The sequence below is a fragment of the Microtus oregoni genome, unplaced genomic scaffold, assembly GCF_018167655.1.
Source record: "Microtus oregoni isolate MIOR12 unplaced genomic scaffold, Mior012 000005F_ref0000423, whole genome shotgun sequence".
Classification (NCBI taxonomy): Eukaryota; Metazoa; Chordata; class Mammalia; order Rodentia; family Cricetidae; genus Microtus; species Microtus oregoni.
Window position 1 is genome coordinate 12,347,105 of NW_024543064.1, and position 27,320 is coordinate 12,374,424.

Sequence of the window (27,320 nt, forward strand, 5' to 3'; positions counted from 1 at the left end):
GGTCATTGTCATAGTCTGGGCACACTGAGTGCCAGCTGACTTCTGGCTTCCTCGTCTGGAAAACAAGCTGCCTGGGGAATGAGGGCGGATGGGAGGGCACGGTTAGCATAGCAGTAGGGAGGTGTCAGTCCCATTTTACAGAGGAGGAAACGAACTCAGAAAGCAGAAATGGCTGGGCAGGGCCAATAAGTCACATCTAATTCCAAATGCCAAGTTCCTATTCTTTTTGTATGGATAAGACATGAGTGTGCCATTTGTTTGAGAAGGTTTCCTCTGTATCGTGGAAGCTCCGCTGTGTAGATTTAGGTGGGAAGGAAGGCGCTCCTGCCCCATGAAACCGCCAGCCCTTTACAGTGACTTCCCCTCTGCCTGGAAGACCTGTGTCCTCAACCCTTCCGGGAGTCCTTTGTAGATTCCTAGAGAGCAAGCCAGGGTCCATTCCGCATTGCAGCCTGTATAGAAGGTGAGAGACGGCCCTGCCAGGCCATCTGCCTGTCTGGCACATGTTTAATGAAGGTTTGTTGAATGAAGCAATGGCTTCCATCAGTATCCACAGGAGAGGCCCATGGGGGATTTCAGAGCTGGTTCAGAGTTCATGAATTGAATTACTTGGGCCAGCATGAACAGGAGTCAAAGGCCACGGGGCAGCCTCTGTGTCTAAGAGATGCTCAGTGGTGATAAGACAGCGGATGTGGGGAACATCTAACGGCAGTGTCACGGAGGAGAGATTGTCCATTACTCAGGGTGGGGAAGGGCAGGGAGGCAGGGGAGACTTCTGAGAAGAGGGAAGTGACTTTGAGATGCTCATGTGGGGCAGCAGGGTGCCTGCGAGGATGTGGAGGGAAAGAGATACTTGCATTGGCAAAGGCCTGGAGATAGGACCCTACACAGTTCCACAAGCAGCTTCCTTAGGCCCTGCAAAGCTGGAAGGGCAAATCAGGTTCAGTTTAGCGCTTTTGATGATAGTACAGCAGCTAATGACCGGCTGCCCAAGGGTTAGAACATGAATCGGGACCATTCCCAGTCCATAGCGCTAAAATCTGCCAAGTCCAAAGTACCCCAAAATGCAGGCTTGAGACAGCATCTGCTTTAGGACAGGGTGCTCACCTGGACCCTGATTATGAATGGTACCATGAACAGGTGACCTTTTTGTCTTCCCAAGTCAGAGGGACCTCAGGCCAGGCATCCTCCAGACTTGACAAGTTACAAACTTTCTGTGAATCCCGTTGATCTCTCAAACAGGTCACTCAATTGCTAACTTGCGGACAGAGGCGATGTGGCATACGGAGGTGGGTCTGGTGGGAGGATGCGTTCTGCGCAGTGGCTGGCAGCTGGTGGCTTTCTCCTCCCCTTGAAGCCTATGCCTTGTGATTCACAATGTGTCTCTATTTGGGGCTGCTTTCTGGCAGTTAGTGCCAGCACCAGGCGGATTGAATCTCACGCGGAAACAACATAGCCCTTGTTTCAAAGAACCCCGGCTTGGTGCAGAGCCTGCCACCCTCGGTATGGCTGCCTGTCCCTGCAGGCACCGACGATGCATATCTATTGAGTGGCTCTCCAGCCTTGTGCTGGACCTGCCAGCCACCCCTGGCCTCTCCTGATGCCCAGTACATGGCCCGATTTGGCACAACCTTTCCAGTTGCAAAGAGACGGATAGTGTGACTGTCTGTCCTGGCCTGTCTGGGATGGAAGGGTGTCTTGGCATAACAGGCCTTCCGTGCTGAAAATCAGGGAGGTTCCGGACAAATGGGGACACGTTGTTTACTTTGTCCTTGGAGGAAAAGGTGAATCCCCCAGTTTTGGGGGTTTTTAGGGAGACTTGAGACTGGAGGAGCAGGTTTCTAGGTCCTCCAGGGAGCACTGGAGATTTCTGTCATAAAAATCACCAGTTCATATAATTCCAATCAAAGAAATAGCTACCGTTATACAGAGTACAACTGTTGTACTGTTGTACATGGGCCAGTGTGACAGTGGGGACCCCTCTGCGGTCCATGCCACCCCACAGAGGAGGACCTCAGTGATCCCAGAGTCTGGCTCCTGACCTTGTGGGGAACTGGACTGTCTCTCCTAGGACACAGGTCAGGACACTGAAGTAATATGACACATTACACACAAGGTACTCAGATTCCAGCAAAATTCCCCATAGGCTCATATGGAAGAAAAGAATATTGGAATCAGAGAGTAAGATTAATTGTCCCTTTTGCCAGGCCCTTGTGACTCAGAGTATTCTCCTGTGCCATTGTCTGTTTGATACAATGTAGACTCACTTGAGAAGGAGAAGTCTCAATGAGGAACTGTCCAGATCAGGTTGGCCTGTGAGTAAGCCTGTGAAAGTTATCCTTAACTGGTTAGCTGAGGTGAGTTAATGTGGGTGGTACCATTTCATGGACTGGACCCTGCATTGAATGAAATGAAAAAGGAGCTAAGTTGCCAAGGTGGCTTCCCTGCCGTGATGGACAGGTACCTGGAGCTGTGAGATTGAGTAAGCCCTTTTTCTTCGAAGTTGTTTTTGCCAGAGTACCTTATTAGAATAAGCAGGACATGCAACCAAGACACCTGGAGTCCATATCTAAGGGAAACTGATTAGGGAGGCAGACCCAGGAGCCATCTTCCCTGTGGGATGGTGGCCGAGCTAAGACATCTAGGGGGACACCCTCCATCGGCTCTCAGCAGGAGCTTTTTCTTGCCTGCTCAGGACTCAGTGAAGTAGAGAGGTGGGAGTGGACCCAAGCCTGGGTATACTCCGGTTAGCAAAGCAAAGAAGCATCTAGAGAATGCCCCAAGTCAATGCCCAGGCTGGGTCAAAGCCCCAATTAGGTCCTCCTGGTCCCCTTCTGTCACATGGCGACTCTCAACTGGACCCTGCAAACATCAGCTTCTCAGCCTCCTGGGGCAGCGGAGCCAGCCTGACTTCAACCGTCTGTCAGAGCCCAGAGAGGAGGATCATAGGCCTGTGCACTAGTGTCCCAGCTGAGTCCCTCCTTGAGGTTAGGGTCCTGCATAGTGACTGCCTGTTTCTAGTGGATCTGTCCAGAATGGGTCCCACGGTGAGGCCCGAGGCTCAGGCTCCAGACAGAAGGTCCCATAACACCTGACAAACTGCAAGATGCTTCACAGAGAGACTCTTAGCGTGGGTAGAAGATCTTAACAGTTCTGCCCCAAACCCTCTGGGGCTGGGGATGTGGCTCAGGTGTAGAGTGCCTGCCCAGCATGTACCAGGCTCTGGTTTGATCCTCAGCACCACATTCTAGAGCATGAGGGTGGTGCGTGGCTGTAATCCCAGCACTTGGGCAGTGGCTGCAGAAGGTTCACATGGTCAAGGTCACCCTCCCTTCCCTACAGATGGAATTAGAGACCATAGAACCCTGTCTCAACAAACAAAAACAAAACCCCTGAGTGACTCTTCGCTGTGCTAAGAATAAAACGCAAACCCTCCCAGCTTTTTTGGCTGACTCTCTAAGCACAGCCCCCTCCCAGGCCTAGTCTTTCTGCTTCTCTAAAGCACTAACCCAGTCCCCTCTTCTAAGCCTGCTGTACACTGTGCCTTAGCTTGTTCCTCCCCAGCCCCTCCTCAGCTCCTCCCTATCCCCTCCCCAGCTCCCCCAACTCCTTCCCAGTTCCTCTCTAGCCCCTCCCCAACTCCTCCCCTGTTCCTCCCCAGCTCCTCCTCAGCCTCTCCCTCCTCCCCAGCTCCTCCCCAGCTCCTTCTCATTGTTTCCTTAGAGTTTCATCTCTAATGTCACTCCCAAGAGAGGCCTCTCAGGACCAAGTAGCCAGCTCAGTCTCTGTGCTAAAGCTCCCTGGGACCTTTCTTGTGACATGTCTTCCTCACTCGGGGCAGCTCCTCCAGGGCAGAGGGGGTGAGGGGAGAGTTATGTTTACTGTATTGGCTCCCAGGTGGTTCTATGGCACAAGCAACATTGTGGCATTCAGGACACCATGTCACCACCAGGAGGAAGAAGGGCAGCTGTGGCATCATCTCCAAGGACCTTTGAAAGTCAGAAGTGCCAGACAATACCTGGAGGAAGTATATATCTGGCCTCAGGTATCATGAAGGCAACAGGACTCTGACTTCAAATGCCCTTCCTCCCCTGGCCACTGGAGAGAAGTGTGTGGACACAGGCCATTGACTCTCCTCAGGGGAGAAGAGATGTGTATCTGTAACTCACTCTGTGGGCTCCACAGCCCAGGGCACCTGTGCAGAGAGAAGTCAGTGGCCACAAGGGCTTTGGGTGGGTGGAGGACATGATGGTCACTCACTCTCCACGTAGAACACGCCCACTTTGTCCGAGTCCGACATGGAAATATACAGGACTATCTCGTACCCAGCGGGCAGGCGGTCAGGACCTTTGGTCCGCAGGATCATCTGAGACATGTCCTTGAGGTCTGTGGGTAGAAAAAGGGGGTTAGGAGGAGGGCCTGAGGGAGCTGGTCTCGCCACGGCTCTTACCCTTCCCACCAGGATGTATGCATCTTTGGAACTACCCAGAAACTAAGGGAAAGAAGCTTATCTCCCGCCTGGGAGAACTGGTCAACTCTTTGGGAATTCCTTCTCTCTAGTCTTGTTTTCACATAGATTAGGCTGGCCTGGAACTCACTATGTAGACCAGGCTGGCCTTGCACTTAAAGAGATCTGCCTGCCTCATGTATGTGTGTGTATGTGTGTTGTGTGTCTGTCTGTCTGTATGTCATGGTGTGTGTATGTGTGTGTGTGTGTGTGTGTGTGTGTAGGTCAGGGAACAGCTTGCAGGAGTCTATTCTCTCTCTTTATCTCGTGGGTTCCAAGAATTGAATTCAAGTCATCTGGCTTGGTGACAAAGTGCCTTTACCTTCTGAGCCATCTTGCTGGCCCCTCCAGGGTTTCCTCTACCCATGCATATAAAGGTGCAGCTGAACTGTATTTACATATCTGAGTGCTAACCGTTTGAATCATTATTTCCTGCCTCACCCCCTGCCCTGCCCCAGACAGGACACAATGTTCCCGTCACCCCGCAGGGTGGCCCCACAGGCACCTTCCTTGCTGTAGACCTTTTCATCACTACAGTCCTCCATGGGCAGCCAGGGTGTGTCTCGGTCACAGTTCACCAGCAGGATGGCCCCCTGGCCTTCGGGACCCCAGGTCCAGGACGCCTGCAGCAGCAGAGACACAGGTTAGTGCCTTCCCTGGTTCAACCCAAGGGCACTTTCCTGAGAGACAGACATGGTTAGGAGTAGTTCCTGCCCACTGGGACAGCAGCTGGGACCTGGAAGGCTTGAAGGGCCCAGAAAGGACCCATATGATCACCCAAGTTCAAGAGCGGAGAGACAGGAAGGCTGAACAGGGCATGTGGGCCTCAGCTCTGGTGTGAGGTGACCATGCCTGGCAGAGATGGTGGCAAGAACTGGCCTTCTAGGACAGGCTTGAGGTGACTGATTCCAGACACGCTCTGAATGCTCCCAAGGGGGCTGCCACCTTGCCCTGCTTTCTGTCCTGCAGCCACAGGGCCCAGAGCAGACTCCAACTGGATCACACCACTTCCCTGTTTGAAGCCCTTGCTGTCAACTCAGATAAAGCCTGGATTCTCTGGTCTTCCAGAGGCTGGTGAGACGCATGGCCTTTGCATCTGGTCTCTTCATCCACTTTTCCCCAGCCACACGAACGTCCTCTGTACTCTAGGAGTTCCCAGACCTTTGCCACGCTGGTCCCTCTTCCCCAGTCAACTCCACCACTCTTCCTAGACTCAGTGCACCTGACCCTCCTTTAACTTTATTCATACAGGGTCTCACTAAACAGCCTTGGCTGGCCTAGAGCTCTCTATATAGACCAGGCCTGCCTCTGCCTCCTCAGTGCTGGGATTAAGGGTGTGTGCTACCACAACTCCCTGCCCCTCTAATTTTAAGAGAAGAGGCCTAAGAGGAACAAATGCCTTCCCTGGACAGCCTCTGTCTCAGATGCAGTGATTCTTCAGACCGCTCTGTGACCCGTGCCAGGGAAGCTGATCCTACAGCGAGCCCGGCTTGCTGGGGTCCCTCCCTGTTGTGCAGCATCTGCATCCAGCTTTGACCTTCAGCCTCCCGCCTTGTGAGATGGTAGCTGACCGCTTTGGTACACAGCTCTGCCTGAATGCACCGTGCAGTCCCTGCAATGCCCTTCAGGTCTTCCCATGCCAGGGTCCGGACAGCTGCCCCCCTGCAGGCCAGTAACCTTCTTAGGGTTGTTCTTCTCCACCTCGCCATCCCGGTCTGCATCCACGTCCAGCGAGATCTCTGCAGGCAAGAGACCAGTGTGAGCTGAAGAGCCAGTCAGATAGTGAGAGGTTGGAGGAGCCCAGTGGGAAATGGGGCATCCCCCCACCCCCCACCGTTCACTTGGCTGCTGGGAGAGGGCCTTGCCGAGGTCATCATCTCCCGCTCACATGCTACCGCCTCCAGGGAACCTCAGCAGACACATAAAGCTTTGGAAGTGGGGGGGAGGTGTCCCTGCAAACCCTGGTTGGGGTGGTAGGCTAATCCTCAAGTCACCTGCCCAAGGTCACAAGTGGTATTAATAGAGTCACGGGGGGCCACGGTGTTTCGAATTCCTTCTTCAGGCCTTTCTCGGGAGCATCTGTACATACACATGGCTGTCTGTCTGTCTGTCTGTCTGTCTATGTTTCTATCTCTGGCTTTCTCTCTTTTCCCTCTCCCCTCATTTTATTTTTGTTGTTGAGAAGAAGTCATGTCTTTAGCCCCCATCCACCTAAGGGAGCCTGTGATGCCAGCTTCAGATAGGCCAACTAGGGCAGGGTCCCCGTGGACCCTTTCTCTTGGGGGAACTTCGGCATTCCAGAAGCTCTCATGGGAAGGCTCTGTGGAGCCTGTGGGGCAGAGAGGAGGTTCAACATGAGGTGGTCTTAGGCTGGTGCCGTGGAACAATCCTTCTGTACACTGTGAATATGTATTACTCTCATTGGTTAATAAAGAAGCAGATTGGCCTATAGCAAGGCAGGATAAATTTAGGTGGGACAATCAAACTGAGGACATGGCGATGAAGAAGGGTGGAGTCAGGGAGACGCCAGCCAGCTGCTGAGGAAGCAGGATGTATTGAGAATGAGGTAATGAGCCATGTGGAGAAGCATAGATAAGAAATGTGGGTTAATTTAAGCGTAAGAGCTAGCTAGTAACAAGGCTGAGCTACCAGCCAAGCACTTCTAAATAATATTAAGCCTCTGTGTCAGTTATTTGAGAGCAGGCGGTCAGGACAGGAAAACTCCGCCTACAGATCAGAACTCTAGTTCTCCAGTTATTAGCTGTGTGACTCTGGGCAGGTTCCACAGCTTCTCTCAGCTCCTATCCCCTCACCTCCAGCATGGGGTTCTGGTTTAGCAATTGTGCCAATGGAAACAGCTGGCACTTTCTGAGCCATACGAATCCATGTGTGGGACTGTTCTGGGTGTGGGTGTTTAGTGGCATCCTGGCCACCGCCTGCAGGATGCCAGTAACATTTCCCATGCCTCCAGCTGTGGTCTGACAGCCTGGGGAGGTAAAACTGCCCCAAGTTAGAGGATGGAGGGAGGAGGGTGAGGTGTTGCTGGGGAGGTATGGGAGGACTCCCAGCATGAGATGTGAGGCTTCCAGGCCTTGAGCTGCCCCAGTGAGCATGTCTCGTGATAACTATGACTTCAACTATGGTGGAAGCCGTGTGGGAAGGAATGCACCTAGTCAGTACTTTGGCGGGCACACCTTCTTTGGGTGGAAGGAGGGTCCTTACACAGGGAGGGTGCTGATGGTACCCACCCCTGGTTGCATCAGCCCAACAAGGTCTAGAGTCACATTCATGGCTTCTTTGGTCCACAGTTCTAGTCCCACTGGCCCAACCATGGTTTTTGTGGGTGCGGAAGGAAATGGGAAGACCATGAGGAACTGGGAAGAGGCACTTTCTGGTGTCCCATCCTCCTGGACCTTCTGTAAGCCCTGCGCTACAAGGCCTCCCACTAAAGATGGCTATGCAAGACGCCCCGCCGGAGTACCTGCTGTAACTAGGCCCTGAGCGAGTGATACACAGTAGACATCATTAGGAGCCTGTGGCCCCAGACAGAAATACAATCACACCCATTTCAGAAAGGAACAAACTCAGGCTTTGAAGAGCCACTCAGCAGTCAGCAACGTGGCTCTTGAGTGAGGCTGGAGCTGGCAGATGATCCCGGAGCAGAGGGAGGCCCTCTAACCGCAGTGAGAGGCCGTGAGAGGCCGAGGTGCAGGGACAATGTTGACTTTGGCTCCCAACTTCACCAACTTTCCAGCCTGCCACGCCCCATTCCATGAACAGCGCTCTGCCAACTGTCGACGCTCTCCAGGGCTATTCTCCCTCTGAGAACTCCAGGAAGGAGACCCACATTGCCACGCAAACCAGGAGTCTGAGGCCACCCAGCAGGGAGGTGACACAGCACATACCCACATTCTTAGAGAGCGGGGTGGCCCTCTGACTCCAGACAGTTGACCCCTGGCTGGCCCAGGCTGCCATCAGACCTGGACAGCGTCCAAAAGCCAATCTCATCTTTAAAGTCCCAACCTGGGCTCCCCTGAAGGTCACTGGCCACATCCTCACAGTGGAGCCCCGTGACTTCATTTCTAGGCCACAAGGGAACATTGAAGTTCCTTATGGTGGGTCTCCTGTGTCTCCCATGCAGTGCATCATGGGAGATGATGAGGCACTTCAGGCCATACTGAAGGAAGGCTCTCCCTCCCTCCCTCCCTCCTTCCTCCCTCCCTCCCTTCCTCTTTCTTTCTACTGAAGGAAGGCTCTTCCTCTCTAACTCCCTCCCTCCCTCCCTCCCTCCCTCTTTCTTTTTACTTGTTTTTGTGCCCTGGCTGGCCTGAAACTCACTATGTACATCAGGCTGGACTCAAGCTCAGACCCCCTTGCCTATTTCTCTGGTTTCCTAGAGCAGCAATTGGAGGTGTGCACCACCACGCCCACCTCCTTTTTCTTTTTCTAAGTTTAAAGTTATGTGTACAGTTGTTCTGCCTAAATGTATGTCTGTGCCTGGTGCCTGGGAAGGCCAGAAGGCACTGGATCTCCTGGATCTCCTGGATCTGGACCTACAGATGGTTGTGGGCCATCGTGTGGGTGCTGGGAATCAAAGCAGGAGCCTCTGAAAGAAGAGCCAGTGTTCTAAACTGCTGAGCCATCTTCCCAGCCCGTATTTCCCTTTCTGATAGGGTCTGGCTATGTTGCCCAAACCTTCCATCCTCCTGTCTCAGTACTTCTAAGTACTGGGATTGCAGATGTGTCCCATTAAGCCTGTCTGAATCATTTTAAATCAACACACACACACACACACACACACACACACACACACACGGAAGCCAGAGGACAACTTTCAGGAGTTTGGAGCCTCTCCTAACAGGTGTGTCTCAGGGACCAAAGTTAGGTTATCGCTTGGTGGCAAGCGCCCTTGCCTGCTGAGCCATCTTTCCAGTTCCTTGAGCCCTAGGCTCACAAGCGCTGGGCAGGTGCTACACATACCTCCCCTGCAGCTCTGTCCCCAGCATTAAGATCTTTATCAGAGTGGTGCTTAACTTGGCACAAAGAGATAAATCAAACAGCCATGAATCCTTTAGGGCAGCAGCAATCCCCTCCCTACACTCTCCTCACCTCCCTAAGGTCACACCAGGCTTCTTGTTGCTTGTTGCTTCCTGATGTCTCTCTCCCTCCCTCCCTCCCTCCCTCCCTCCCTCCCTTTCCCCCTTCTTTTTTTCTTTTCCTTTTTTTTTTTTTTTGACTATGTATCTTTGGCTGTCGTGGAACTCTCTCTGTAGACCAGGCTGCCCTCAGAATCACAGAGATCCACCTGCCTCTGCCTCCTGAGTGCTGGGATTAAAGGCGTGCGCCACTGCATCCAGCCTGTCTCCTGATTTATTACTCTCTGAAGGCTCTGCCACCTTCCCATTATGAAATTTGTGCTTTCGCAGTCTTGCTCTTGGCCACCTCCTTCCATAGGACTTCTCAGTTCTCAGTTCTCTCAGGACCTCACTGACCCCACCGTCCACTGACTTCTCTGCTGCCCTCCAGCCTCCCCTGGACCTGCTCCCTGGCTCTGATGGGGTGCTGTCCATAGGCCAAAAAGGAGAGGCTGGAGCAGCCCTTCGGAGCTCTGCCCTCCCCAGGGGGAGGGGAACACACCTGTTTCACAGCCTCTGAACTCCAGACATTTCCCAGAGGCTCTGGGTCCTGCCTCAGCTACCCAGAATAGCCCTAAGGTGTCAGGTGGCGCCCCGGTGCCAGTGCCGGGGTGTGGGGCAGATTCATGGGAAATGTCACTAGGATTGAGTTTGAAGCCTTTGCCCTGGGAACCGAGACACCGAGGCTGTGGCTGCATTTTGGCAGGCGCCAGCTCTGTGGACTGTGGCTGTGTTGGCCCGGCCTTCTGACTTGTTCCAGGAGCTTGGGATACAGTGCGAGGAAGGGCTTTGGGGGCAGGCAGAGGAATGAGAACCTGCCATGGATGCTGAGGGCTCCAGAGCAGGGCTTGTGGGGGAGCTCAGGGTACTTGGAGAATTTACCCAAGGTCCTGAGGGGAGAAAAGCGCTGAGGCCCCTGGGCTAGGACCTCAGCAGGAGAGATGACTGTCCCCCACTTTTCTATCCCCCATCTTCATTATCCTCTGAAAGGTCCTAACTGGAGTCTTAAAGGTTCTTAGATATCAACTCAAATCCTCATTCTATAGCTAGGGAAAAGTGGAGCCCAGAGAGGGTGATCTACTTGTGAGGGCCACACAGCAGGGCCAGACAGATCTAGGGTCTGATTTGGCCAGGGGCTCCTTAGGTTTGTTCCCATGGTGCAGGACGAAGTCCTTCCAGGCATAGAGTAAGAGAAAGGGGAGGGAGCCTCTGCTCAGCACACACCACTCCCCTGACTCCCTGGAGACACCGTGCTAGAAAAGGCCCCTTTTGCAGATGGAGAAACTGAGACTGAGGGTGATGGAGTTGGTGCAAGATCACCATGAGGTGGACAGAGAAGGCAAAGCCACAGCTTATTCCTGCCTGTCCTGAGGCTCTTGGGGTTCAGTGTGGGCTTGGGACAGTGAGAGGTGAGGTACAGTCAGAACTGATTCTGTGGGGTCAGGTCTAGGAGTGTTCGGGGTGTTCTCCCCTCTTAGGTGCTACTTCTCATCACTCTTAGTGGAGATGCTGAGGGAGGAGAAGGTCAGGTGGGACATGGACCACGGTTGGAGGACCATGGGAAGACCACGGGTTGGCCACTGGTTCCTGCTAACGGAACAGCGGGACTTCATAGTGCCTGGTTTTTACACTGTGAATGGCTGCCTTTTATTCTGAAAGGATCCCCTGCCTGGGGGCTCTGCCACAGAGCTATAGCTCAGTCCCTCCTCTTCCTTTAGTTTGAAGGCAGGGTCACCCTAAGCCGTCTAGGCTGGCCTTGAACTCTCTTCTCAGCCCAGACAGTCTCCTGCCTTAGCAGGGATGAATGACAGGATGTGTCACTAGGCCCTACTTCCCTTTCTGCTTGGTTTGTGCTTTCCAAGACAGGGTTTCTCTGAGTTACAGCTCTGGCTGTCCTGGACTTCTCTCTGTCCCAGGCTGGCCTCAAACTCACAGAGATCCACCTGCGTCTGTCTCCCTAGTGCTGGGATTAAAGGTGTGCGCCACCACCACCTAGCCTCCCTTTCTGCTTTTTAAATGTAATTCATTTCTATACATTTTTTTTTTTGCGGTAGGGTCTTATGAAGTCCAGGCTGGCCTCGAATTTGCAAGGCTGGCCCTGAAATGTTCATCCTTCTGCACCTGCCGCGTGTGCCGCTACACCTAGCCCTTCCTGCTTACCATGTGGGGAGGCTAGGGGACAACTCTGGGGCGCTGGTCCTCTCTTCCACTGTGGTTCTAGGGATCACACTCAGGTTGTCAAGGTTACCCGCGGAGCCATCTTGCTCACCGGCTGCCTGCTTTAATGTCAAGATGGACGGTGATAGCTGAGGACAAACTGCTAACTTAATGGGGTTTCCCCTCTCCTGCAGACACCCCTCCTGGCACACGCCCTGGGGGACCCGCTGCTTCTTTGCCTCAGGCAGTTAGGTGTCACTAGGACAAACCTGAGCTCCTGAGCTCAGCCTTGAGTCTCGGGTGGCAGACAAGTCTGCCCCACCTCCTCCATTTACTCTCTGTCTGCCCTCCCCTTTTTCTTTTTTTTTTTTTTTGGTTTTTCAAGACAGGATTTCTCTGCAACTTTGGGTATCCTGGAACTCACTCTGTAGACCAGGCTGGCCTTGAACTTGTCTTTGCCTCCCTAGCGCTGGGCTCAAAGGCCCGCGCCACCACCGCCCTGGTGCTTGCCTCTCTTCAGTGCATACCCCGAGGGTGCTCCAGCATGGGTCACCTTCTTTGGCAGGTCCCTGGCCGCTGCCCTCCCTGCCTTTGTCTTCAGGTATCCCTGGCTCTGTGGGATTGGGTTGCCTGGGGGCAGTCATCTGAGACAGGTGGGGACTGTGTGTTTGCACACACCGCTCAGTCACATGCTTAGCTTGGCGGCAGCGAGGCTACCATCTCCCAAGTCCACCCTCTTCCCCCATCATTCCAAGGCCCTCTCACTCCTGGTGCAGAAGGAGGGACAGGACGACAGCACCCAGGCCCTGGGGAGATTGGCTGAGAAGCGAGCAATAGCATTGCTCCTGAGAGTCCGCCAGTCCCCGAAGGGTCACATGAGGCTGAAAGGAAGGGAGGGTCTCACAGAGAAGCCAGTTGTGCTTAGGGAGGTTTCATGACCCTCAGAGAATGAGATAACTGATGTGACTTGGTGCCCGAATAATCATTTCTAGGTGTAACCCAGGCAACCTTGTTTTGCTTTTTCTGAGCCTCAGTTTTCCCATCTGCTTAATGGGCACAGTATTGGGGCCTCTCCTTGTAACAGCTGAAAGGACAGATTGAAGTCATGGTGGGCAGGCATCCAGGTTTGGAGCCTGGCATACTGTGGCTACTCAACGAGTGTCCCATGTTTACCCTCCTCCTCTTCCTCTTCTAGCTCCTTCTCATCAAAGCCCCGAGCGCAGACCTAGCCACAGCTTGGTGTGTAGTGAGTGGGGACACCATTAGGATGGTGGTTCCCACCCTGTCATGTTCAACCACAGTTCCCTGGACAGAATGGGCTTCTGGATTCCTTCTTGCATGAAAACACCAGCAACATAAAACAGAAGGAGATCGCCTCTGCAGCAGGGACTGAGTGTTCAGAAGGTCACCTCCCTCTGCTCTGCTCAGCCTGCCGCACCCAGGGCAGGGCCCTGCAGGTGAAGAAGCCAGGGAATTTCTTCCAGTCTGGGCTTCCACCTGCCACACTGGTACTGTGTGACTGTGAATGAGTCTCCTAACCTCTCTGGGCCATACCGCACCATCCTTTGTGGACCGAATGAAGAGCTTGGACTGGATAAGAAGCCCAGACTACATCCGCGGTGGTAGTTAAGACTGTCAGGGGCAATGGGAGCTCCTGGAGTCTCCAGGCTGGAGGGTGTGTGTGTGGGGGGCGGGATAGGCTTTTCTCTTTCTCTCTGTAGCTCACAGTCTGTGAAGGGGATTCCAGGGCATCACCCCTCTACAGGATTTTGTCTCCTCTGAAAGTCCCAGTGTGTGTGCCCATGCATCGCTCAAATCCTGGCATTACTTGGAAGTGGCCCCAGGAGCAGGCCTCCCACACTGAAACCCACTCTGCGAATTTTTCCAGGCCCTCCAAGGTGAAGGCACCCACCCCAACACCAACTCACCAATGGCTGTGAGGAAGAGCCCAGCTTGGTCAATGGGGGCGCTGCCCTCCTCCTCATAGTAGCTGACTGTGACCTTGGTGGGGACAAGAGATAAGGGCAGAAGCTCATAGGTTACAGTGAAAAATAAACAAACAAACAAAAACCAGAAATAACACCCTGCTTCCCAGTTTTCTCTAAATGCAGGGCCCTGTCCTCTAGGAAGCACCCCTGGGCTGCTGAGGTACCTCTCACAGTTAATTTAAGAGGACAAGAGGTTCCTCTCCCCACCTGACCTGTGCTCTGGCACCTCCCCCTCCCTGCTTCCTAAACCCACTATGGTTGTGTGCCCAGCTCCAGCTAAGCCCCACGGGCTCCATTGTTCCTTTGGATGGTGCCTGATGCCAACACAGCAACAGGCTAGAGCAATGTCCATGAGAGAGCCCAGTGTGGAGACCATCCGGCTTTGGCTACATCACCTGGGCCAAGCACTTTGCCCTGATTGCTCCGCACTTCACTTGACAGACAGGTCTGGGTTGCTATGGCTACAATCTCCAATCATGATACGACTCTGAGGAGCTATTATTTTTGTTATCGTTAACCCCCCCCCCCCAAAACCCAAAACAAAACAAAAAACCAGGACTTGCTATATGTCTCAGGCTAACTTCAACACAGTGATGCTGCTGACTCTCAAGAGCTGAGATTACAAATGTGAACCCCAAGTCCTGGCTTCTCTTTTGCGAATGTGCATTTTGAAACTCTCTCACCATGTAGCTCGGGCTAGCCTGGCCTAAGTAGCTGAGGCTGGATTCAAACTGGCAGAAATCTCTCTTCCTTCAGCTATCTGGATTGTACTTCCTTTCTTCCTGTACTAGGACCTGAACTCGGGGCTTCACACATGCTAGATACACAATCACTGAGCACCCGTTTTCCATTAAAAGACTATTTTATGTGGACGGGGTTTTGCCTGCATGTATTTCTGTGTGCACCGCACACAGGCCTGGTGCCTTTGGAGGCCAGAAGAGAGTGTCAGATTCCCCGAAACTGGATGACAGATGGTTGTGAGCCACCATGTGGGTGCTGGGAATTGAACCAGGGTCCTCTGGGAGAGCAGCCAGTGTTCTTAACTGCTGAGCCACCTCTCTGGCCTCTAGTTTTCACTTTTTGAGCATATGTTCCATGCTTCCCAAATCAGGTCTTGATCATCCTGCCTCCACCTCCTAAGTGCTGGGGTTACAGGTGTGTGGCTCCATGCCTGGTCATTTTCTTTCCTTTTTTTTTTCACTCTGCTGACATATCTGCTAGGGACTAGGAAGGACTCTATGGCTCCCACTGCTTCTATGACTCAGGCTAGTATGCCCTGCCCTCCAGGACTCCAGCATGGCCCTGGGCTCCCTCAGTCCTGGATATTGACTTCCTGGCCATGGTACCTTGTCGCTGCTGGCCTCTGTGCTGGCCTGGGCCATGCTGAGCCGCAATGTGGTGGTGGGAGAGAGGGCCCAGCGCTGCTTGCCGTTGGTGACCACCTCCTCGGCCTCCCCATCACGCACCACCTCTACCTTCACACCTTCTGAGTGCTTCAGGCTGAAGGTTTTGGCCCCTGCGGGGGCTGCACTGTAGGGAGAAAGGACAGAAGGTCAGAGAGAGTCTCGGCTACATGGGACACGGGCCTTAGCAAAAGAGTCCCAGAGGGGTAGGGCTCCCAGGCGGTGTGGTCTGGGGATCCAGGCAGCCTAGCTGTAATGCAGTGACCTGCTGGTGGCAGGAGACTGTGAAGGGCACCGAGTCCTGGGCCAATCTTGCACCTGCTGAGTTGGAGATCAGGAACCCCAAATCTCTCTGTCTCTCTGTCTCTCTCCCTGTCTCTATCTTCATTCTCTCTGTCTGCTCTGCTAGACAAGTACTCTGCCACTCAACCTTCAGCCTCAGGACTGGAAATCTTTTACTTGTTAGATAGGATACTTTCATGCCACTCAGGCTGGTCCCAATGCCATCATCTGCCTAACTCAGTCTCTTCAGTGCTGGCATTTTTAGGAATATAGCACCACACTTGGCTTAGGCTCCAATTCATTCATTCACTCGCTCACCCATTCATTCATTCATTTACTTATCTATTTATTTATTGAGACAGGGTCTCTTGTTTGCTATATAAGTGAGGATAATCGTAAACTTTTGATTCTCCCACATCTACATCCACAAGCTGAAGTATGAGCCTGTGTTATCATGCCTGGTTTATGCCATGCTGGGGACTGAATGCCGAGCCTTGGCCATGCTAGGCAAGTACTTTACCAACTGAGTCACACCCCCATTTTAGGCCTTGAATTCTTACTGGGTTCTTGATGCCTCTGCAGATGGGTGACCAGCTTTGGGAGCATGGGGCTCTGCAGGGTGGATGGCAAGCCTAGGTGGAAGGATGGTTTTGCTCCAGAGGCAGAGCTGGACAGGAACTTCACCTTCCTGCCCACTGTCACTGGGAACTTAACAGGATGGAATCAGGCTCTATAGGAAAGGGGATTCTGTCTAGAAGATCCCCAGGCCTGGAATTCCTGAAGGTCATCTCTTGGAACTCATGCATGGCTTCCTGATGAGGGGGAAATGGTTTGGAAATTGTGAGACTTCACCAAGACTTAGGGCAGGGGAGGACACCGGCTTGCACTGGTTGCTGGGTACTGGAATTTATGTTCCGCCAAATTCATATACTGATGTTAGAACTCCAGGAAGGTGGTATCTGGAGACTTTTAGGAGATGGGGCATCAGGGATTCTAACCAAATATGAACGATGGCCTTTTAAGAAGTGAGAGAGAAGCTGGGTAGTGGTGGCACACACCTTTAATCCCAGCACTTGGGAGGCAGAGGCAGGTGGATTTCTGTGAGTTTGAGGCCAGCCTGGTCTATAAATGAGTTCCAGGACAGCCAGAATTGTTACACGGCAAAATCATGTCTTGAAACAAACAAACAAGAGTGCAAGAGAAGACAGATGAGTATACAACAGTAGGTGACAGGGAAGCCAGCAGAGGGAGATGCCAGGGCTGGCGGTCTGGGCAAACCCAGGTTTGAAGGTTCTTAAGAACCATGGTGGATCTAGGAGCTCTGGAAGGGTTCTTGTAGGATTTGAGATGATGACAATGGAGGCCTGAGTATGTCCCAAGGGCACAGCTACTGCTCTGGGAAACCTCAGAAACACTGGTGTGCTGTTTACATTTTCAGGGCATTTTCCTTTTTTTAGTTTTTTGCTTTTAGACACAGGGTCTCCATAGGTAGTTTTGCCTGGAATTCATTATGTAGACCAGGCTGGCCTTGAACCTGCAACAACCTTCTTGTCTCTGCTGGGATTGGGATCAGAAGCTTATGCTACCATGCCTAGACTTAAATCATCATCATCATCTTCTTCTTCTTCTTCTTCTTCTTCTTCTTCTTCTTCTTCTTCTTCTTCTCCTCCTCCTTCTCCTCCTCTTCCTCCTCCTCCCTCCTCCTCCCTCCCTCTCTCCCCCTTTGCCCCCCATGCCTACAGGCTTAGGGGTTCCATCCCATGAGAGGTCTGTCTTCTGGGCCAGGTGAGACAGGGGTAGCTGGTAATGAAGCAGGGGCCCAGCTGAAGAAGAGGCTTAAGTTTGTGACTCTCAAATTTAGCAGCAGCAACAACAGCTAGCGGTCTGGTCCAAACAGTGACTTCTGAGTCCTTAGAATGTACATCCTAGAAACTCCCGAGGCCATAGTTTGAGAAGCACTGCTGTAACTAACCATCATCAATGTGGTCTGGTAGTTATAGCTTGGGAAGGAATTACAGGGAGTCTGTAGAGGCTGCCAAGCGATTCATTCTTGGCCTTTTGGCTAAAATAAAGTGGAGGGAGCTAGAGCCCCGCCCTCCTTGAACCAAGACCACTCCATCCAGCTTTATAAGTCAGGAAGCTTCTGCATGCAGTTCTGAGATAAGGATGCTTCCCAACCCACATCAAAAGCATGATCCCCCAGGATGCGGTTAGTCTTGGTGCCGCCGCCTGCCTCCATCCCTCTGAGCCAGCAAGAAACCAAAGGAAAAGTATCTAGTGGGTTAACACTGGGCCACAGCAGCGCTCCCTGGCCCCAAGCCTCCCACAGCCCCACACCAGGCCTGCTTGAGGCTGAGCAAACAGCTATTCTTGGAGCGGCTCTGGCAGAGGCCACAAAGACGCCATTGTCTCTTGTGGATCCTGTTGGCCGCCTCCTTCCCCGGGGGAAGATCCTTTTAGAATCCCCTGCAGAAACCCAAGAGCCTAGGGTTACAGATGGCCTGGGGTCCCCAGAGGCTGTGGGACAGAACAGAGGGAGAGAAAGGAATGGGGTGGCGTGGCTCTGACCTCCTGGCTTACTGGGAAGAGTCTAAAGAGAGCATGTATGAGACAGGAGGCCGGTCCTAAGGACATGTCTGCAGTGTCCCAGCACCCAGGATGTAACAGTAAATGAATGAAAGAATTCTTCCTGTCTGGCTTTGCAGGCTGGAATCAAACATTTTTTATGTTTATTAATTTAGTGTGTGTGCGTGCACACACACAGGTGAAGACCAAGGGTTGATGCCGGATGTCTTCCTGTATTGATTTCCACCTTAGTTTTTGAGGCAGGGTGTATCACTGAGCCTAGATCTAATTGTTTTGGCTAGACTGGCTGGCCAGTGAGCCCCTGGGGTCCATGTGTCTCCATCGCTCAGTCCTGGGGTCACAGACCTTTGCTGCTACACCCGGCTTTAGGTTGGTGATGGGGATATGAACCCATGTTCTCAAGTTTGCACATAAGCACTTTACCCACTGAGCCACCTCCCAGCCCCTCACTGTCACAATTTCTTCTAATACCCGTAAGGTTGGTCCCTGATTCTCCACCTGCTCAATGCCCACATCTCGATAAATGGATTTGTGCCTGTGTTTATTCTCCACAGTGAGCTGCATCTTACTCCTCATTTCGCTCCAGACCTGGCACAAAGTAGAAAGATTTGCTGGAGGCCGGGCGGTGGTGGCACACGCCTTTAATCCCAGCACTCAGTAGGCAGAGGCAGGCGAATCTTTGTGAGTTCAAAGCCAGCCTGGTCTACAAGAGCTAGTTCCAGGACAGGCTCCAAAGCTACAGAGAAACTCTGTCTCAAACAAACAAACAAACAAAAAAAAAAAAAGAGAAAGATTTGCTGGAGATGGGGCTGGAGGAGAAAGGCTTGCTTGCTTCTACAGCCATTTATTCGTTCAACAAGTATTTTTTGAGCGGTTACTATGTATCAGGCAGAGTTCTGGGCCCCAGCGAAAGACTGGCTAAAATAATAATACATCTTTTCAGTCTTGGAGCTTATATTCTAGTGAAAGAAAGGTTTTCTATAGATTATGCAATTAACTGTGTTGGCTGCGAGAGAGAGAAATGGGGGTGTAGCTTGGCAGTAGTGCGCTTGCTTAACATGCACAAGGTCTTGGGTTCTGGAAAGATGGGTGAATGATGTCTGTGGTTCTCAGACGATTCTCTGAGGAAATAACATTTGAGCTAAGAGTCTAAAGTTTATTCTCAAAGGAATCAGTTAAGTCCAGAACTCTAGCATCAGTGACAGGGTGACACACTACTCTCTCAAGAGGATTTCTTTCAAGCTCCAAGCTGCCCTGATGCTGTAGGACTAGGGAGACCTGACACAGGAAAAAGGGAAGAAGGTGAGTGTGGCTGGATCTGTGTGTGTGTGTGTGTGTGTGTAGGTAGGTAGGTAGGTGGGTGTGTGTGTGGGTGTATGCACACGCACATGGGGAGAGGATGATCATGATTGTGGGACAGGGCCCAGACATGTTGGAGCTGGCCTTTCTACTGAGGGAGGGACATTACCAAGGGCTTACCAGCAAGTAGGGATTACAGAAGAAAAGTAATGGAAGTGTGTGTGTGTGTGTATGTGTGTGTGTGTGTGTGTGTGTGTGTGTGTGTAGGGGTAGTAAGTGAGCAGGTGATGGAGGTGATGGTAGCTGCCATGTGTGTGGTGATGGTCCTTGGGGCTGGATAGTGGCCATGGAAATGGAGAGAAATGGCTAGGCAGACCTGTGCCCAGCTTCTCAAATGCTGTGTGGCCTCTGGCCTCCTGCCTGTCCGATCTTCTTTCAGACATTGGGGAAAGGTCTTGGGAATAGCCTGGCAGCCATGGGGAGGCCCACACAAACTCACACTTGAGCGTGTGATATGACTGGTCTTTGCTGGCCCCTGGCTCTCAGCTTGTCCATTTGGCTTGGACCTCATTAATGCCAGCTGGGGTTCATCCTTGGAGTGACCCCAGCTCCTGGCAGCCGGGGTGTGACATCCTGCCCTTAGGTCTTTGGAGGAGTTGGAAGGAGCAGTTATGGCTGCTAAACTGGTGAGCACCCTCAGGGACAGAGATGAGGGAAGGGAGGAAGATCTTAGGCCTCACACCTGATGCTCACGATGGTGATGGCTAGAGTTTTTAGGGCTGGCGCTAGCCCAGGCAGGGCTGGTTGAGGCAAACCTTGGCATGGCATGTGTGTATAGCTGGCCTCCTTCTCTACGTGGCTGCCCAGCAGCCTCCATCCCAGGGTGCTGTGACTCTGGCAGCCAGAGGTCCCTCTACAGGGAAGAAACAATCTAATCTCTGCTAACTTCCTTCCTCAGAAGCCTTTGAGACCCCCCTGATTACAGATCAACATCCAGCCCCTGAGCAAAGGCTTCAAAGCCCCAACTCTTTTTTTTAATTAATTCATTAATTAATTTAAGATTTCTGCCTCCTCCCCGCCACCGCCTCCCATTTCCCTCCCCCTCCCCCAATTAAGTCCCCCTCCCTCGTCAGCCTAAAGAGCAATCAGGGTTCCCTGCCCTGTGGGGAGTCCAAGGACCACCCACCTCCATCCAGGTCTAGTAAGGTGAGCATCCAAACTGCCTAGGCTCCCACAAAGCCAGTAAGTGCAGTAGGATCAAAAACCCATTGCCATTGTTCTTGAGTTCTCAGTAGTCTTCATTGTCCGCTATGTTCAGCTAGTCCAGATTTATCCCATGCTTTTTCAGACCCAGGCCAGCTGGCCTTGGTGAGTTCCCAATAGAACATCCCCTTTGTCTCAGTGTGTGGGTGTACTCCTCGTGGTCCTGAGTTCCTTGCTCGTGCTCTCTCTCCTTCTGCTCCTGATTTGGACCTTGAGATTTCTGTCCAGTGCTCCACTGTGGGTCTCTGTCTCCTTTCATCGCCTGATGAAGGTTAATATTCAGGAGGATGCCTATATGTTTTTCTTTGCAAAGCCCCAACTCTTGTTCTCTGGCCCATGCCCTTATACTCCAGGCTACTGAAGTGACTCACTTCCTGCCTCCATGGGTCCCATTTTCCAGGCGGTTTGCTCCCACGGGAGTTATCCTAAGTTCCATACTGAACCTTTGTCTGTCTTATGAGACCCAGTTCACTTGCCCCCCCCCCCCCTTTCCGGGAAGTCTTTTCCCATCCCACCAGCCAGATCACCTTTCTCTCTCCCTTAGCCAGGGTCTCAAATACTAACTTTTCTTTAATATATATGTCTCTCCTGTGAGTGTCATGAACACTTTGAGGGCAGTAACCATGGTTCATCGTGACGGGTGATACAATAATAAATCCAATCTTATTCACAACAATGACTTAGGGAGCATTTACCAGGTGCCATCCTCCAAATCACAGGCTCTCAATCCATACTTCACACACCCCGATGAGGCCTGCCCGACCCATCCTATTTCACAGATGAGCACACCGAGATCTATACTGAGTGAGTCCTCACTCCAAAGATGTCTCCGGACCCTTGGAGGAGGCTGTGAGTGAACCATGCTCCATGAGTCCCAGGCCTGGGGGAGCCCATCGGTCCTCATCAGAGTCCTCTAGGTAAGGACCCAGAGAAGAGGATTCTTAGGGACCTCAAGATCCCCCATCCCCCCGATAAACACATTTATTTGCAGATTAGAGTCAGAGACTCAGAGACCCTTGACTAAAGGGTGGCTTGAGGGTGGAGATCCTGCAGATACATTATCACCCTAAATCAGGGATCTGTGGTCAGTAGGGAAGAGCATCACAGATCCCCACTACAGGAAGGGACTGTGGACTTGGCATACAGGGTGCCAGGTCCTTCCTCAGCCCTCCCACCCCTGGGCACTAGCCTGAAACCTGAGTCCTAAGCAGCTCCTGGCAGAGCCTCCTGTCCAAGGCCCAGGGCTCTAGGTGTTGTTCTAATTTATGAGGCCACGGGACCTGGCCTGATGTTTTCCTTCGTCATTCTCTCGGTAGCAGGCATTGCTGCTCTGCCAAGCTTTGCCACATACCCTTGACCTCCCATGGACCCATCCAACATCATCCAACCGGGTCTGTCTATTGAGGTTGGAGGTGAGAAGCGCAGCCCCGTGCTAGCTGTCTGCAGCCATCAGTGGTCATGCTCACTCAGCGACCCAGCCACCCAGTCATCCACCCCACAGCCCACAATGACTCTCTAAGGAAATGAGCAGGGAAGAGCCATGCCCCAAACATGAGTCTCAGGAAGACAGATTGAGAGAACCCCTGGCATCCTGGGCCTTGCTCCTGAGGCACTTCTTGGTCTGACTTTAGGTCTCCAAGGGTGAAAGGGACCTAGTACCTAGCTCATGAAGTCAGTATGAGGGCTGAGCGTATGCAAATGACTAAATGCATATGAAATAAGCATGTAAATGTTAGGAAGGCTGCCGGGTGGCCAAAAAGTGTTAGGGGGTGATATTAAGTGAATAATGGCAAGATCGCTCTTTCTCGTGTGTATGTGTGTGTGTGTGTGTGTGTGTGTGTGTTTGTGTGGTGTATACTCACATGTGTATGCAGGGGTGCATGTGCTTATATGGGCATCTGTGAAAACTCACAGAGGCAAGAGGACAATATTGGGTGACCTGCTCTATCTGCCTTAATATCTCTCTCTCTGTGTGTGTTTGTGTGTCTCTGTCTGTCTCTCTTTCTCTTTCTCTGTTTCTCTCTTGTGTCTCTGTGTGTATCTCTCTCTCTCTCTCTCTCTCTCTCTCTCTCTCTGTGTCTCTCTGTGTCTTTGTCTCTCTCTCTCTCTCTTTGAGACAGCCTCACTATGCATCACTGTCCTGGAACTCGCTGTATAGATCAGGCTCTCCTGGAACTCATAGATATCCACCTGCCTCTGCCTTTCAAGGACCGGGGATTATAAACATGATCCCTGCATCATTTTTTTGAGTAAGGGTCTCTCATTGACCTTGGAGCTAGGCTGCTAGCCAGTTAGGCCCAGTGAGCCTCCTGTCTGTTCTCTCAGCACTGGGGTTACTGTAATGTTTATGTGGGTGCTGGCATTTAAACTCAGGTCCCACCCACTGAACCATCTCTCCAGGCTGACAATAAGGTCTTTGAAAACCAAAACAAAATTAACACAAAAAATTGTCTATTACTGTTGAGCCCAAAGATTCTAAGTTCCTCAAAGCAGCCTCCACCCAGAGACCACTCACCCCACGTGAAAGAATGGTGGGGCCTGGCATCGGACTGGCAAGGCAGTTCCCACCAGGGTCACAAGGTCTGGAGAAGAGGATTACCTTCACCCTCAGTCCTTGACGGGGGAGTGGGGCTTGTTCATTCACCTTTGTGACCTGATGCGAGAACAAGGGGCCCCCACCTTCCTTCCTACATAACTGGGTGAGCTACCTACAGGCCTCGCTGTGTGGAATCTATTCTGAGGCCCTGGGGGTGACAGCATCACTTGGGATCCTGAACCAGAACCTGTGTCTCAGCCAGGAAGGACTTGTTAAGACGTAGAAGGCTGGGTGGGGGTGGTGATGTTTCGGGGTAGAGGACTCCCATCCAGGGTGGAGGGTGGCCAGGGGTCACACAGGGTGGGGTGGAGGAAGACGCATGATCTCTGAGCTGGACAGATTTACAGGGGTCCTGGTTGTCACCAGGTAAATGGCTTCCTCTTTCTGAGCCTCATTTTCTTCATGGGCGAATCAGGATGCTCAAAGAGCATCTTCCAGGTCTCACACAGAACAAAGAGGGTGGTGCATCACTTCCTAGTGTTAAGTGGCCATTGACCCCTCCTTTTTCTGTCTGCCTGAGAGGAGCCTGGTCCCTGCAGTACTGGACATGACCCAATGGAGAAGGCTCCTTTCTGCCCAACATGTGATTTCAGCTGACAGTGACTTTGCTTCCCTGAGGACGGCTGACATTGTCTGGAGGCATTTTTGGTTGTCATAGTGTGGGCGGGGTGAGGGGGATTGCTACTGACATTGTGTAAGCTGAGGCAGGAATATCGTTCATCATGCTACACCATACAGACAGTCTGCTCAGCAAAGAATTACCCGGAGAGCTTGTGGGTCTCTGCTCCAGACGCATGCTGTCCAGGATGGTGAAGGTCAGCACAGGTGACCGTGGGGCCCCTGCAGAGTGGCCAGCTGCCCCACTGCAAACAAACTTTGAGTGTAACAAAGTCTCTCAGGGGAAACAATGTCAGCTTTCTCATGAACCATCTTTCCATGATCATATATTCCAATGATAACATTTTAGATATGTTGGGCTTAACAAAATACAGCATGAGCATTAATTACGTCTCTCCAACTTGTGTGTGTGTGTTGTGCATGTAACATATGTCGGGGGATGTGGGGGGGTGAGTGAACATGCCAGAGGAGGGTGTTGTCATTCTGCTGACACTCTCTGCCTGGGTCTCTCACTGACTAGGCTTGTAAGTGTTAAGTTCCCAGTGTCCTTGATGTCTCTGCCCTCCACAGAGCACAGGAGCATACAGCCGCATCTGGCTTTTTATGTGGGACCTGAGGATTCAAACTGAGACCTCCATGAATGAGAAGCAACACTTTTAGTCTCAGAACCATTTCTTCAGCCCTTTTATTTCTGTGGTTTTGAGACAGGGTCTTAATAAGTAGCCTTGACTGGCCTAGAAGTTGCCGTGTAGACCAGGCTGGTCTCAGACTCACAGAGGTCCATGCTTGTCTCTGCCTCCCAAGTGCTGGGTCTGAAGGCCATTTTCTTATTTTTCTGAGGTGTGCATGCATGTGTTGAGGGAAGGTTGAGAACGGGTCATGCTGGTAGCCCAAGATGACCTGGAACTCGCTATGTAGTCTAAATGAGCCGTGGACTCAAGTCCTCTGGTGTTGGGATTACGGGTGTTAGCCACCAATCCCATATCCATTTCCAGTTAACTTACTTTAAAACACAGACCTAAAGCGATGACTGTGGCCTGCATTCTGCCTCTTCTGGGCAGGTGCTGGTCTGGGCTGTGCTGACCCTTGGTGTTGGGGAACTGTCAATACTGTGAACTGTGAGTCCTGTGGTACTTCCTGGTGAAGCTAACAAGAGCTGGCACCTGCCCTCTTGTCCCCTGCCAGGCTGGTTTCTCTCTGCTAGAGAGGAGCAAGGGCAAGGACTTGGGTATGAACCCCTTTTGCTCCCTAGCCCCCAGCAGAGGCCCTGTGCCAGCTTTTCAGACAGTGCCCACAGTGTCCCAGCAAGCAGACGGGCATGGTGACAGCTGTGGCTTAGGGACCTGAGTGCCCTGGATCCTGGCTTACCCCTTGGCAGTGCCCAATTCAGAGCTGGGAAAGGGGAGAGATGGGCACTCTGCCAGGCCACTGGCGCCTAGACCATACTCCGCCACTGCATTGCAATCTGTAGGGCCCATCCAGTCCTCTTTTGGGGTCTGTATGCTGGACAGTGAGGTGGAGATCCAGGTGACATGGAAGCTGGGACAGGCTTAGGAGTAAAGGAGCAGAGAGGGGCCCTGGTGGCAGGCTTGCTGGGATCAGCAGGGCCAGTGGCTCCTGGAGAAGTGATCAGGCAGCTGGGAGGGAACCAGAGAATGCGAGCGGAGAGTTTAACAGGAGACACTCAGGTGGGCTTGCAAGGGCTTGGGAGAGCAGGTGGTTTAGTGTCAGAATGATTTGGGATTTGGGAACAAGGCACACAGAGGAGGTACCCACGCGGGTCACCAGCACAGGGTCTCACCTCAGAGTGTGCTGCATGCCCCTCCTTCCAGCATGAAGCCCTCCCACCCTAGCAATGGCGAGCATTTAGAATGTTTGGAGCAGAGAACAGCACATCAGACCTCAATGTGGTCTCTCAGGCTGCTGACCCAACCTCTTTCTCTGGTCCCACACCACACTCTACACACTTTCTCAGAACATAGGACAGTAGCAGCACCATTCCTTCACCCCGAGTCTCCGAGTCTCCTGTACCCCAAACCCCATCAAGGGTGCGGACAGATAGGAGAACAGATCCTGGCTCCCAGGGCATCAGCGGGTGGAAAGTGACCCCTCTCTAATCTCAGGGTGAAGTCAGGAAAGGCATTTGGTGAGACAGCCAGTGCCTCGGGACGGACAACCACCAGCAGCCCCCGGGAGGGTGAAATCGGATAAGTCCCAGGCCAGATTCCACCTGGGTAGCTCCCCTTTGAGCAAGCCAGTCCCCAGCACATCCCAGGGAGTTTCTGCTTGCGGGGAGTAGGAAGTCCGTTGGGGTGAAAGTGAACCAGGAGGGCCTGGGGGAAGTGAGAGAGAGGGGCGTGTTATAGGGAGCCCATGAGTGTTGAGGTCACCGGGCGAGAGGGGCGGAAGAGACCAGGCATGAGATGGTTAGGGTAAAGGGGAGCAGTCTCGGAGAGGGGTGAGGAGGGAACTGTGACTGGGTGTCTTGGAAGCCCTCAAGATTGCGTGGAAGTGGACACTGGCCTGGGCGTTATCAGGTTTCTGGGAGTTCTTGGGATTTCTAAGGATCTCGAACTGAAGGACAACTGGGATAGTGGAGCCAGGCTGTCCTGGTACAGAGTCTCAGAGTCTCGGGGTTTGTGAAGGGTGGGTGAGTTGGAGGGGGTGACTCTCCCACGCGGCTCACCTGTAGACATCGGTCCAGAGCTGCGTGCCCAGCACGTACACCGCCTCCACGCGGCTACCGTACAGCAGCCGCACCGTCCGCTCCCGCACCATCTTATCACCCCTGCAGAGCCGGCTGCTGTCCCCGCAGCTCCCGAGACTGTGCACCTGCTACAGGTGAGCCTGCCGCTGCGCCTGCGCCGGCCGCTGAGCGGCGGGCGGCCTTAAACCACAGCCGGAGGGCGGGGCTGGGCGGGGCTGTCCGCCGGACTCCTCTTGGAGTGGGCCTGCGGCCCGTTCATCAGGCCTGGCCCCGCCCTCCCGGAGCCCCTAACCGCAAGTTGTCAATTCCTATTTTCCATATTTGGCTTGTTCATTCTTTTATTCATTAAATTCTCCTTTCTGGACCTACAGCCCGGAGGGGCAGACAATGCGAGCAGGAGCAGCCGAAGGGACAGGGCAGGAGTGGGTGGGAACACAGAGGAGGCGACCAGATCCAGTCTAGGGCCAGGGAAGGCTTCTCGGAGGAGACCTCTGAGGTTTCTTGAAGAAAATCTTGCCAACACAAGGGGGAGGAGAGTAGTCTTCCGAACATCTTCGGGAAATTGGGCACCCCACATCAGATCTACATTGCCGTGGGAAATAGGGAGTTGGGTGGAGTGAGGGTGGGGGAACCCTACCCCTGGCAGGGACCCGAATGCTAAGCCCAGGCATGAGAAGGGCTGCATGAGCCTGGAACGGCTCTTCTCGGCGGTGATCTGGGAGTGTATTCTGGCTGCCCCAGAGCACTGTGAGCAGGCTGAGCTGGGGCGGGCAGCGAAG

General features: G+C 52.8%; 1 protein-coding gene across 1 annotated transcript in view; it reads right to left on the bottom strand.

Annotated features, from left to right (window-relative positions):
* The window catches only part of Padi2 (peptidyl arginine deiminase 2), a 49,186-nt gene extending 22,505 nt beyond the window's left edge, over positions 1-26,681 (bottom strand). Inside the window, exons 1-6 of the mRNA XM_041652864.1 lie at positions 26,521-26,681; positions 15,134-15,317; positions 13,728-13,800; positions 6,185-6,246; positions 5,013-5,130; positions 4,261-4,386 (exon numbers count right to left, since the gene is read on the bottom strand). Of these exons, the coding sequence (XP_041508798.1) occupies positions 4,261-4,386; positions 5,013-5,130; positions 6,185-6,246; positions 13,728-13,800; positions 15,134-15,317; positions 26,521-26,612 (655 nt within the window). The 5' untranslated portion in view covers positions 26,613-26,681. The remainder of the gene's footprint in view (positions 1-4,260; positions 4,387-5,012; positions 5,131-6,184; positions 6,247-13,727; positions 13,801-15,133; positions 15,318-26,520) is intronic.
* Between the last annotated feature and the right edge of the window lie 639 nt (positions 26,682-27,320).